Source organism: Salvia splendens, unplaced genomic scaffold, assembly GCF_004379255.2.
Source record: "Salvia splendens isolate huo1 unplaced genomic scaffold, SspV2 ctg519, whole genome shotgun sequence".
Taxonomy (NCBI): Eukaryota; Viridiplantae; Streptophyta; class Magnoliopsida; order Lamiales; family Lamiaceae; genus Salvia; species Salvia splendens.
Window position 1 is genome coordinate 54,682 of NW_024599174.1, and position 10,865 is coordinate 65,546.

A 10,865-nucleotide genomic window follows, 5' to 3' on the forward strand; every position below is an offset into this window, starting at 1 on the left:
CCAATCTGCCAATTGAATGTGGCCCAATACTAAATTGGGAAGAGAAACCTCACTTTAAACCTTGACGCCTCTTCCGGTGAGTTTCGATGACTCCGGTGTATTCGAAACTGCAGCACGAGGTAATCAGAAACCGATCTCTTTTCTCGGCGTTTTTCCTTTACCTCTCCACTCATGATCAATTGGCGTATCATAATATATTAATATAGCATCGCCGCTTCAGAAAACTTCAAAAGTAATAACGAAGATATTGTTCAGTAATGGCCAATTTCCTAATGTTTCCATGATAATTGAAAGCTACAATGCATGATGGACAGTCTTTGTTGTGAATATGATGAAATATTTTTTACATTATGCACTTTGTTATGTAGCCCATGCTTTGCATACTTCATCCCCTTCCATTTTCAACTGGCTGGAAAACATTCTTCTTCCTCTATTATCTGGATATTCCCTTGAGAAACTGGAACGAGCTCTAGCCTGCTTAATGGATGAAGCTACTAAATTGACGATGCATGTTACCTGTTCGACGAAATGCATTAATGATGTGGATGACTTGATTTGAAGTTCTTTTCATCCTAGCTATAAATTGTTCAAGTTGATATATTTTTATCTGAAATTACGCATCGGAGTTGTTGACACCGCATTCCCTCCGGTTGATAAAGATGATCTTATTTATCTTTATTTTCCCTTGCTTTTCATAATCATGGAGTACAATTTATCTTTACCCATTCTATCCCACCTATCTAGGTAGTTTAAGATTTAAGAAAAAGTGAACTTGATAGTATGTTAACGTTCTGCTTACCTAAAGATTCATCTGCTTGACTTCAGTGAGCTTGGACTTGGAATATTGATATTCAGTCTCTGTTGAATGACTCGGCATCTTTGAGAACACCAAAGACGGTGATCTTCTGAGGGACTAGAAGTTGATAAGAGATGTGGTCGTGGAGCCGAAAAACAACCACATATTTGGAAGCTATCTCAAAATTCTCAAGTTCGCAATGGCTTTCTCTATCTTGTTCTTATTCAGGCAGTTATTCCATGGGAAAGAAAATTGCACCTTTACAGGTAAATAATCTCTTTTTTGGTCTCTTTTTCATTTTGTTTATCATACCGATATTTTAAACTCTGTAGTAACCTTGAGTTTGTTGCCCGGTTACCTGCAGACTAATAGAGAAACTATGTTATATTAGGCTTCGTTTGGTAGAGTAGACGAGTCCAAGATAGAAGAGTTATATGGCTCATCATTAGCATGGTGGCTCTAACGACTAACATCCATTTTTACGCTAACACACTAAATCAAGATAACTTATTATGTATCAAGTTAGAACATTTTACCTACCAAATGGGTCCTTAGTGATTAATACCTATCTACGTTGTCCTCTACTTTTTACAGGAGCGCAAAATGATAGATCAACATAGGCTATGTGCTAAAGGAGGTGATGGAGGAAATGGTTGTGTCAGCGTTCGTCGCAGCCGTCATGACCAACGTGGTAGACCTGATGGTTAGTTTTTGTCGCTCTCCTGGATATGTGTCGTCCTTTTCCTTTTCTGCTAGAACACATGAACCCTCTTTCAACTATAAAATATACTCCCTCTGTCCACCAAAATTTGTCCCGTTGGTGGGCGGCGCAGCTTTTTATGCGAAATTGTTAAAATATGAAATTGTTAAAATATGAAAGAGAAAGAGATAAAACAAATAAAGTAAAAGAAAGAAAGAGAAAGTGTTGATAAAGTGGGAGAGAGAAAGAGTAAAAATGATTTTGGTATGAGGCTAATAATGAAAGGTGAGACTTTTTTTTTTGTGAACAGAGGGTGTATATGCTAATACAGTTTTGGCTTTAAGCACATCCATGCTTCAAGTCATAGTTAGATATTTCGTTACTTATAATTGAGCTCCACGAACCCCTACTATTATCCTAGTGTGGATTAGTATTCTAAACCAAGAATTAAATTCTTTCACATTTACTAGAATCAAGTAGCAAACGGATGATTGCTTCCAAATCCCTTCCACTTATGTCCCTTCTTTATGTTGAGTAATTGCACAATGCAGGTGGTGATGGTGGCAGAGGTGGTGATGTAATCTTAGAATGTTCTGCGGCGGTTTGGGATTTCAGAGGTCTGCAACATCATATTGTGGGTTACCCTTTCTGTAATGCCACTTGATATTATTATATATTATTGACACCTGTTGTGCTTCCTAATATTTACATTAATGATTCTAAATTTCTAACATGTTCCCAGAATGCAAAGAGAGGAAGGAATGGGGTTTCCAAAAATATGATAGGAAGCCGAGGAGATGACAAGGTTGCATTTTAACTTATAATTGTACAGTTCAGTACTATAACATCATCTCTACGTAGCCTATTCAGTATACTTGTTGGTTGCTGAAAATATTTTCTTTTGTAGGTTGTTCTGGTACCTGTTGGCACTGTTATTCATCTAATTGAGGGAGAATTTCCTTCTTCTGTTGAGAAGAAGTCTTCTGGAATATTAGATCCCTGGGATATCCCTGGTACGCTTGATTTTGGTTTGTCTGAATCTTCCCCACAATCTACGTCTGCGGGAGAAAAGGTAGAGAAGACAGACAGTGCTAATGAGGACTCAGCTCCTTCAAGTAAAGAAGACCTCAAAGGAGAACCTTCTCCTAGATTTTCACCTTCTACAGGTAAATCCCGGAATCAAATTGAATCAGATTTCTTCCCTAAACCCCATGGCTACAGCGAGTGGGAGGATATGGATGGCGAAGTAAGCATGTCTGGATCTGAGTGCGAGGAAGATATGGAAGAGGAAGATGAAATACAGTACAACGTTGCTGAACTAACAGAGCCTGGCCAACAAATCATTGTGGCCCAAGGAGGTGATGGTGGCCTGGGAAATCTGCATTTGGCAAAAGGTTCTAAGACGAGCAAAAATCCGGCTGACTTAAAAACAGAGGATGCTTCTGATGATGATGCCTATGCAGCACTTAACATCGGCTCACCTGGCACCGAAGCTGTTCTTTTGTTAGAGCTCAAGAGTATTGCTGATGTGGGCCTTGTCGGGATGCCAAATGCCGGTAAAAGTACTCTTCTCGGGGCATTATCAAGGGCTAAGCCTACAGTTGGCCACTATGCCTTCACCACTCTAAGACCTAATCTAGGTAACATAAACTTTGATGATCTTTCCATTACTGTGGCTGATATCCCAGGTCTTATAAAGGGAGCACATGAGAATCGTGGTCTTGGGCATGCCTTCCTACGCCACATTGAACGCACCAAAGTGTTGGCGTATGTGGTAGATTTAGCTGCAGCCATAGATGGTCGAAAGGGCATACCCCCATGGGAACAGCTGAAGGAACTGATGTTGGAACTGGAATTCTATTGCGAAGGCCTCTCTGGCCGACCATCCTTGGTCGTGGCAAATAAAATTGATGAGGCAGGGGCAGAACAAGTGTATAAAGAGTTGAGGCAAAGAGTTCAGAATGTTAACATCTTTCCAGTTTGTGCGGTTCTGGAACAGGGAATATCGGAGTTGAAAGCTGGTTTGAAGATGCTTGTGGATGGGGAAAAGTCGCCGGCACTAACATTGGATGACATTGTGATTGATTAGACTAGTATGTTTCAGTAAACCTTCATTATGTTATGTTTATTTTTAGCAGATATCATGATAGGAAATTTTTAATTATTCGGTTTCATTATATGTGCAAAAATGAACTTAATATCAGATATGAGAAGCTTGAAGTTACACATATATATAAAATGTTGGATATACATATATTCCACTCGGTTCGCCATACATGGATCTTTCTTATTACAGGAGGGGGGAAATTCAACAGAGGAGGATCGGTTTCAGAGGCCCAAAGCTACGTCCTGCTGCAGTAGAAAGGTACCTTACATTCACGTTGGCTTCAAGTTCTTGAACATCGAATCCCACTTGATTTCTGTGCTACTCGACCAATAATCCATATCTGGAGAATGTATAGTAGTTCTTGAAAAGCTGCTGTTCCAAGGGTTAACCAGTGCTTCTGCTGTCATGATATGGTCCGACTCAGCATTGGCGTCAGACTCGACCCGAATTGAGCTCTGAGTTGAGCCTGAGCTTTGAGAGCCAGCCATGGGGCTCTCGTTTGTCAGCATCAAAATCCCAGGGTCAGACACGAACCTGGGACTGTCACTCCTTATCTTCGGCCACTCTGCCTCGCCCAGGGGAGCCCTCAGCCTCTTGTTCCTCTGCAGCATTGACACCTTCCATCTGAGGCTGTGGTTTCTCGACGGGACGACCAAAAGAGGCGAGCGTTGGTGATGCAGCAGTGCCTGAATGTGTTTGACCACGTACTTCCTAGTTTGCTTGACTGCGAACATGAGCCACAAAATCGGGTGTATGGTCCTCATCCCCTTGTTCTTCCTCACTAGCTTGAGTATCTCCAACCGGTGTTTGGCTATCGAGATGCCCATGCTCTGCAGGAACTCGTGGCTGAAGTAGGCAATGTCGTCCTGGCCGAGCTCATTGTGGGTGAAGGTGAGGGCGTACTCGTAAACAAGACAAGGATCGAGGTCAGTTTTCGATAGCCAACTGAACCAAGCCATTCTTCTTTAGAGGTATAACTGTACTTGTTGAATTGGTGCAGAAGATAGCAAAATGTGAATACCATTTTAGAAGTGTGTTATTGATCCAAATTTATTTTGGGGTGGTAGTTGAACTTGAGAGTGACAAAAGACTAAAGTTAGTTTTGCCCTATTTAAGACCATGTTATATTGTGGTAAGTTCGTCACACTTTTATGTCCATAGGAGTGTAGGCTAAGGCATTCCTTGAGAGAAAAAAATGTTACTATGTGGGCCCACACTTGGTAATTTGTATGACCAAAATTGTTAAATATACGTGAAATTACGAGCATTGTGGGGATCCGATGTAGGCTTTGCTATGGGAAAGACATATTTATGTGAGATCAAAGGAGGAAGGTCGTAATTTCTCGAATTAGTTTTGACGATTTAAGAAAATGGTAACTGGTTTTTGGCTGGCAAAAGAGAGTATCACGTGATCATCTGCCTACTTTGGAGGTAGATGCTGTATACTTTTTTTTAAAAAAAAATAAGTCAATTATTCCATATACTTATTTAAGGAACGGAGGGATTACTATTAAAGAAAAATGTCTTAAAACGATCTAACCTATTTGACTAATTCTTTATTAAAACAAGTCTAGTAGTGTTGTTAGTGGGAAGATTTTCCACGTGTAGTAAAAATTACTACGATGAAAAAATTGTTAAATTTTTACTACGTACATAAAATGAAATTGTTCGAAATATATTAAGTCGATAATTATTAATTAGACAGTTACGAAGTTCGATGCGAATATGTCAAATCTTCCCATGGAGGTCATAAATCATAATCCAATGGGAAAAATCTATTGGAAATATCTTGATATTTTAAATCATTAAATATATACAGTCACGTATAAAATCCAACTGTCAATTAAACTTTTGCCGCTGAAAATCAATTACAGTTACTATTAATTTATGAAGCCTGAAATAATTTAGCAATGAAGTTGAAGCTAAAATTACCATTGAGTCAATTATAGAGCTAAATGAGTAGTGGTATATTTTCTCCGGTTTAATTTACCAAAATGATTGCAAATGGAGTTAGTATCTTTGTGGGAGGCTCGTCTCATTTATGATCTTTGCTCATCAAACCTTCACCATTTCTAGTAATTATTAATCTGGTCCAGCTCAGTGTGGAGAAATAAATTCTTGAATTATTTATTATAAATAGCCGCAGATGCAAATCATGCAACAAAAGGAATGATAAATACTCCGCATTGTCAAAATATTCAATGTATCTGAATATTCAATTACAATTAATCCCTTAATTTCCCTACTCTTCGCTAATAATTCTTTTTATTTCTTTTGTGATATTTTTGTACTACTTTCTTTTGGGACAAATATCAGGAACAAGAAAAAACCTTGTGCATTTAAGATATCGATAAGGTTAGGTGTGCAGATGCAGCATTGGCGTGTGCTATTTTAATTTGGTATCATACAAACGGAAATTCGAAATTTTATGAGCATATGAATGATCTAGTTATTATATTTATGAAAATTGAAAAAAATTGAAGATGTGGCAGAGATCCAAAGTAGGCCTAGCCTATATTCAAAATCAGGAGAGACATTTTATTACTCCCGCATCACTGAGAAATCTAACTCTCTAAGTAGTATCATTATTTAAGTAAAGAGAAATTAGAAAATGAATTAACGCATGTGTATATGATAAGGATCTACGGAAAATTGGATTTTACAAGAGAAATTAGAAAATTACACTTGATTTCTTGAACAATTAGGTTTACAATGTTTACAAATCAAATACTACAATGATAATGAAAAAGGAAATAAAAATATCTATTTACATACCAACCTCTATGACAGCCAGCGCCAACTGCCCGAAATGTAGGGATGACTAAAAATTGGAGACTACTATTTTAAAGACAAAGGCAGCAATGAAGCATCACCTACACAAACGTTCTTTTACATCTAAATTTGGTTTTTCAACAATAATTAGTGATTAAACTTCAGAAATTATCGATCTATTACTCTTTGCTGCACGAACATATATTTGTATTAACAGCACTTTTGGGCTCACATATCATACTTCACTGATTATCATTTGTAGTATCAATTGTTTCTGTATATTCACATATCATATTTCATTGATTATCATTTGTACTACCATGGGACCATTAAAGTCCATAAGAGCTTGAAAATCAAACTTAAAGATACACGAAAATTAAAAATTGGGGAGAACAAAACAAAAATCTGGAAGCCAAGAAATGCACAAAAATTATTTACTTAACTACTTTTCATGTATATTGTTGTTCATCAAGCAATAACTTACTAGTTGATCCCACCACAGTCATCACTATAGCTAAATGAGCTATGCTCTCTCTCTCTCTCTCTCTCTCTCTCTCTCCCAGTATAGTATGGTTCATCAAGCAAGTAAATACCTATATCCCTCTGATGTCGAAAAACACGAAAAAAATGAGCTTCAAGCATCTGGGATGTGGACTACAACATCCATAGAGAATATAGAATACATAATACCAAATCAAGCATCTGTCCTTGCTGATCAAACAGATATCATAAGTGAACAACACCTAAAATTATTCACATCCATACTTCCTCAACAATTTCAACCAAATCACATACAACCCACACGTTGCGTGCGCGTGTGTGCAACAAATCATTAAGAAGAAGAAGAAAGAACTTATAATATAAAAGTCATCAAGATATCATAATACAACAGCTCAATATAATGATATGGTAGCAGTAAATCGATGAATATAGTGGCATTTTAATAATCTAGTTGTACAGACAAGAATAGCCAAAAAAATAAATTCACATTCTCTATAAGGGGAGGAAAAGGAGTATAGAAAGTATCCCATTCTTCGCTGGTTTCCTGGCCGCATTTTTCTGTGAGCAGCATCCCGTCAAGAGAAAACCCGGATACAAGAACACAAGCCAGCTTTTAGCAGAACAAAATCTTGAAACTCCTTTAGGATACAACAATCGCCAAATTCGTCACATCACATGTAATGATGATGAAAGCAGCAATACAACAAATGTTTATATTACTCCATGAAACATTCAACGTATTGGGCCTTCTCAAGAAAAACTCCACTGGCTGAGTTATTCAGAATCACCCTTGAGGCTATAGATATTGCCAACCACTCCAACAATACTAACTATAACAGCCAATGTTAACATGAACCAAGACAATAACCTCTCGGAAAAGCTCAGCCCGCTCCCTACTTTGCTCAACCTCAATGCAATGAGAGGTGGAAAGGTGAAAGCTAATGAGACCGCTGTTGTTGCTCCTGTAAACTTAAAAGCCGTCCAAATATTAGGGATCATAGTCGAGCCTAAATATATAAGCCCTAAGAGCACAAAGGTTAAGACCAGACACCGCTTCCTGCTCTCCGAGAGAGGATTCAATCCATCAAAAATTAGTGTGTCCACTGTTTGCCTCAAGGAAAAATGAATAACTGGGAACACGAGAACCAAATGCAGAATGTATCCTATACGAACAAAGTAGTTCAAAGCTGTGCTGAACCGGATGCCAAGATCCTTATCAAAGTTAGTGAGCACATCGGATTCAGTATCCTTCCCAAAGAGTAAATAGCCAGCTATCGCAGTAGAAGCATACACAGCAACACAAATCGCAGCCGTGATCCTTCCCACACGGTACATTTTACTTGGTGAGCGCCCTTCAAGCTCGTTATAAATTGGTTGGACATTAAAGTGGCACACATAAGCATTTGACATGATAGGAATCACCACAAGCAGATCAAGAATTGCCTTCTTGGATCCAAAATCAGGCATCATCCTAGGAGGTTCTATTTTCCCCTCAATAAGCTTGATAAGAGCCACAATGAACACAACAACAACAAAAACAACTGCAAGCGCTACAGAAGCTGCTGAAGTTGTGCTCAAGGAATCAATCCTATCCAAGGTACACAACGGTGCGAGAAACAGCACTAGAACTATTAGAATCACTATCTTCCTATGATCCCAAAAACCATTACCCCACCACTGGTCAAAAACTCCCATGTGATGAAGGGATCCCGACATCACATCCCCGATGATGATCAGATACACAACCAAAACACCAGCATTGTTTACAATTATGCAGATTTCGGATAAGGTTCTAGCAGTCCTACCCAATGCAGCTTCAACAACCTCACCATATGTAGCTGCCTTACATTGGACAGCAAACCTCACTAGCAACTCCACGCTGATTTCAGACAAAATAGCCATGAAACATATCAAGATTACACCAACATACAGCCCCAAAACTTTCATTGTTGCAGGCAAGGCCATGATGCCAGCTCCAATGATAGAGGTGGTGAGATTAAAGACAGCACCATAAATCCCAGACCCAGATTTATTTTCACCAAAAATAAGGGGCAAATCATCAAAATCAAGGTCATCTTCATCGTCCAAACCATCTGTATTAGATCGATTTGAATACCCATTTTCATGATCGGGTGAAATCAATCGGAAAGCTTGAGTCTTTAATATAAAATTTTCATCTTTCACGTCTAATTTCGAGTAATTGCTATCCATATGTGTTTCTTAGTCTACCTATACCCACACATATACACACGAAAACACGGTACCTCAACCTTTCTCTAAATGTAGAGATTCAAATGCAAAAACATAGATTGCCAACAAAAATCCAGAGAGGAAACCGCGAAACTTACAGTTATTTTGGATTTGGATGATAATTTGACGCGGGATTTCCTGAAATTCAAGAATGGGTTGGTTTTGGCAAAAGGAGATCCAGATCTCAGCCGCAAATTGATATGATTTTGATCTAGATCGGCAAAAGAACCAATGAGAATAGCTAAAGGAGAAGATTTATGGAATTTGGAGTTGAATCTTGATATGTGCGGTATAAGACGGTTGGAGGAGGTGGACTTGGTTGATTTTCAACTTTTTTTTTTATTTTTTTTCTGAGGGGCTCATGAAATTATTAATTTTAATTTCAGATGCTTAGTATAGGGGGGAGTTTCACTTTACCCTACTTCCAAGTTTGATTTTTGGCCTTTCACTTTATTCTACCTAAACTATTCAGACTTTTTGTCCTAAATTGAATTTAATATAAGTTAGTTTCCATTCGCGTGTTGAAATAGCATCGGCTGATTTCTTTTTCATACTAATTCTTTCTTTTTAGTCAAAACTACTACAAGTTTTTTAATTGTGTTTAGGGTTAGGATCAAGTAATACTGAATCATCTTCAACTATATACATCAAATTCTAATTCTAATTCTAACTCTAATTTTAAGTATATATTGTTATTATTTAAAAGTAATTTTACTTCAATAATTTAATACTAATAAATACAAATTCAACATTATTTTTTAATATGTTTGTATAATTTTTTTGTAGTAAATTCATATTTGATGTTGTTTCATAGAAATGCAAAAATTAGTTTTTGGTGTTTGATCGTAGATAACCTTAATAATGACTTCTAATGATTGGTGTATAAGTATTGTTAAGAAAACAACTATAGAAAACTCATGTTAAGAAAAAATATGTTATCTCGTGCATACGATAATGAATAAATACTTATTCTATAAAGTAGAAACTGATAATGATTTTTGTAATATTGTAGTCTATAGGAAATTATTACTCATCCGTCTCATGATACTCACACTTTTCTTTTTTCATCGTAGATTAAAGATTGAATAATTAGTGCAATTAAATTAGTATTTTAAGTGTAATAAGGGGACACATAATTAATTTGAATATCTTATTTAAATATCTTAATTATTACTTAATTAAAATATAAATAATGCAAGTGGTTTGGGACGAGCCAAAGAACGAAACGTGTGAATAGCTTGAGACTGAGATAGTACCTATCTATTTGTATTTATCTACTTTTAAAGTGCAGTAAGAATTAATTGGCTTGATATAATAACTGAATTTAAATCGTACTTGGTAAATTTTGTTGTTGAAGTCTTGAAGATAATTTTTACTAGTATATGTGTGCTATTAATACTTTGTAAGTAAGCGGTTTTGAGTTTTAAGGGAAAACCTTCAACCAATCGATGTTACTAGTACTTTATTAAGGACGAACCTATCACCAAATCGTGACTAGAATATTAATTTTCGATAAATTAGTTAACATTCAAATTTTGGTATATGGTTTTTGGTTTCTTAACGTTGAACATAAATACAAATACAAACATGTTGTGATCAGATATTTTGGAGTACTTTTCTTCAAATTAAACATTGGCATTGAAGATAAAAGTGTTAGATTTAAACCAGGGTGCGTATAAAGGTACATCCCATTTTCAAGTAAATGAAATCAAAGTGCAGACTTTTAACGTAAATGATAT

At 36.9% G+C, this 10,865-nt stretch overlaps 3 protein-coding genes across 4 annotated transcripts; 1 reads left to right on the plus strand and 2 right to left on the minus strand.

Moving 5' to 3' along the window:
* Positions 1–24: 24 nt before the first annotated feature.
* Positions 25–4,718, plus strand: LOC121790445 (probable GTP-binding protein OBGM, mitochondrial). Of its 2 annotated transcripts, XR_006048280.1 has the most exons (8): positions 25–119; positions 826–1,062; positions 1,391–1,499; positions 2,048–2,130; positions 2,239–2,301; positions 2,404–3,589; positions 3,793–3,861; positions 4,028–4,718. XR_006048280.1 is itself a non-coding variant. In XM_042188660.1 (7 exons), exons 2-6 carry the CDS (start codon positions 931–933, stop codon positions 3,583–3,585), a joined length of 1,569 nt encoding a protein of 522 aa, XP_042044594.1. In that variant the 5' UTR covers positions 25–119; positions 826–930; the 3' UTR covers positions 3,586–3,589; positions 3,793–4,718. The 2 variants fall into 2 exon arrangements, 1 of the variants encoding a protein (XP_042044594.1); XM_042188660.1 differs by having other exon boundaries at positions 3,793–4,718.
* LOC121790446 lies at positions 3,702–4,562 on the minus strand. Its single transcript, XM_042188662.1, has one exon. The coding sequence runs from the start codon at positions 4,560–4,562 to the stop codon at positions 3,873–3,875; it is 690 nt and encodes a 229-aa protein (XP_042044596.1). The 3' UTR covers positions 3,702–3,872.
* Positions 4,719–7,228: 2,510 nt separating the features above from the next.
* On the minus strand, positions 7,229–9,447 carry LOC121790450 (amino acid transporter AVT6E-like). The gene has a single exon (XM_042188664.1). It carries the CDS (start codon positions 9,085–9,087, stop codon positions 7,651–7,653), a length of 1,437 nt encoding a protein of 478 aa, XP_042044598.1. The 5' UTR covers positions 9,088–9,447; the 3' UTR covers positions 7,229–7,650.
* Between the last annotated feature and the right edge of the window lie 1,418 nt (positions 9,448–10,865).

Coding starts and splice junctions, on each gene's coding strand:
- LOC121790450 (XM_042188664.1), bottom strand. CDS start 9,087: ATGGATAGCAATTACTCGAAATTAGACGTGAAAGATGAAAATTTTATA.
- LOC121790445 (XM_042188660.1), top strand. CDS start 931: ATGTGGTCGTGGAGCCGAAAAACAACCACATATTTGGAAGCTATCTCA. Junction 1,063..1,390: donor AGAAAATTGCACCTTTACAG/GTAAATAATCTC, acceptor TACTTTTTACAG/GAGCGCAAAATGATAGATCA. Junction 2,302..2,403: donor GAAGCCGAGGAGATGACAAG/GTTGCATTTTAA, acceptor TTTCTTTTGTAG/GTTGTTCTGGTACCTGTTGG.
- LOC121790446 (XM_042188662.1), bottom strand. CDS start 4,562: ATGGCTTGGTTCAGTTGGCTATCGAAAACTGACCTCGATCCTTGTCTT.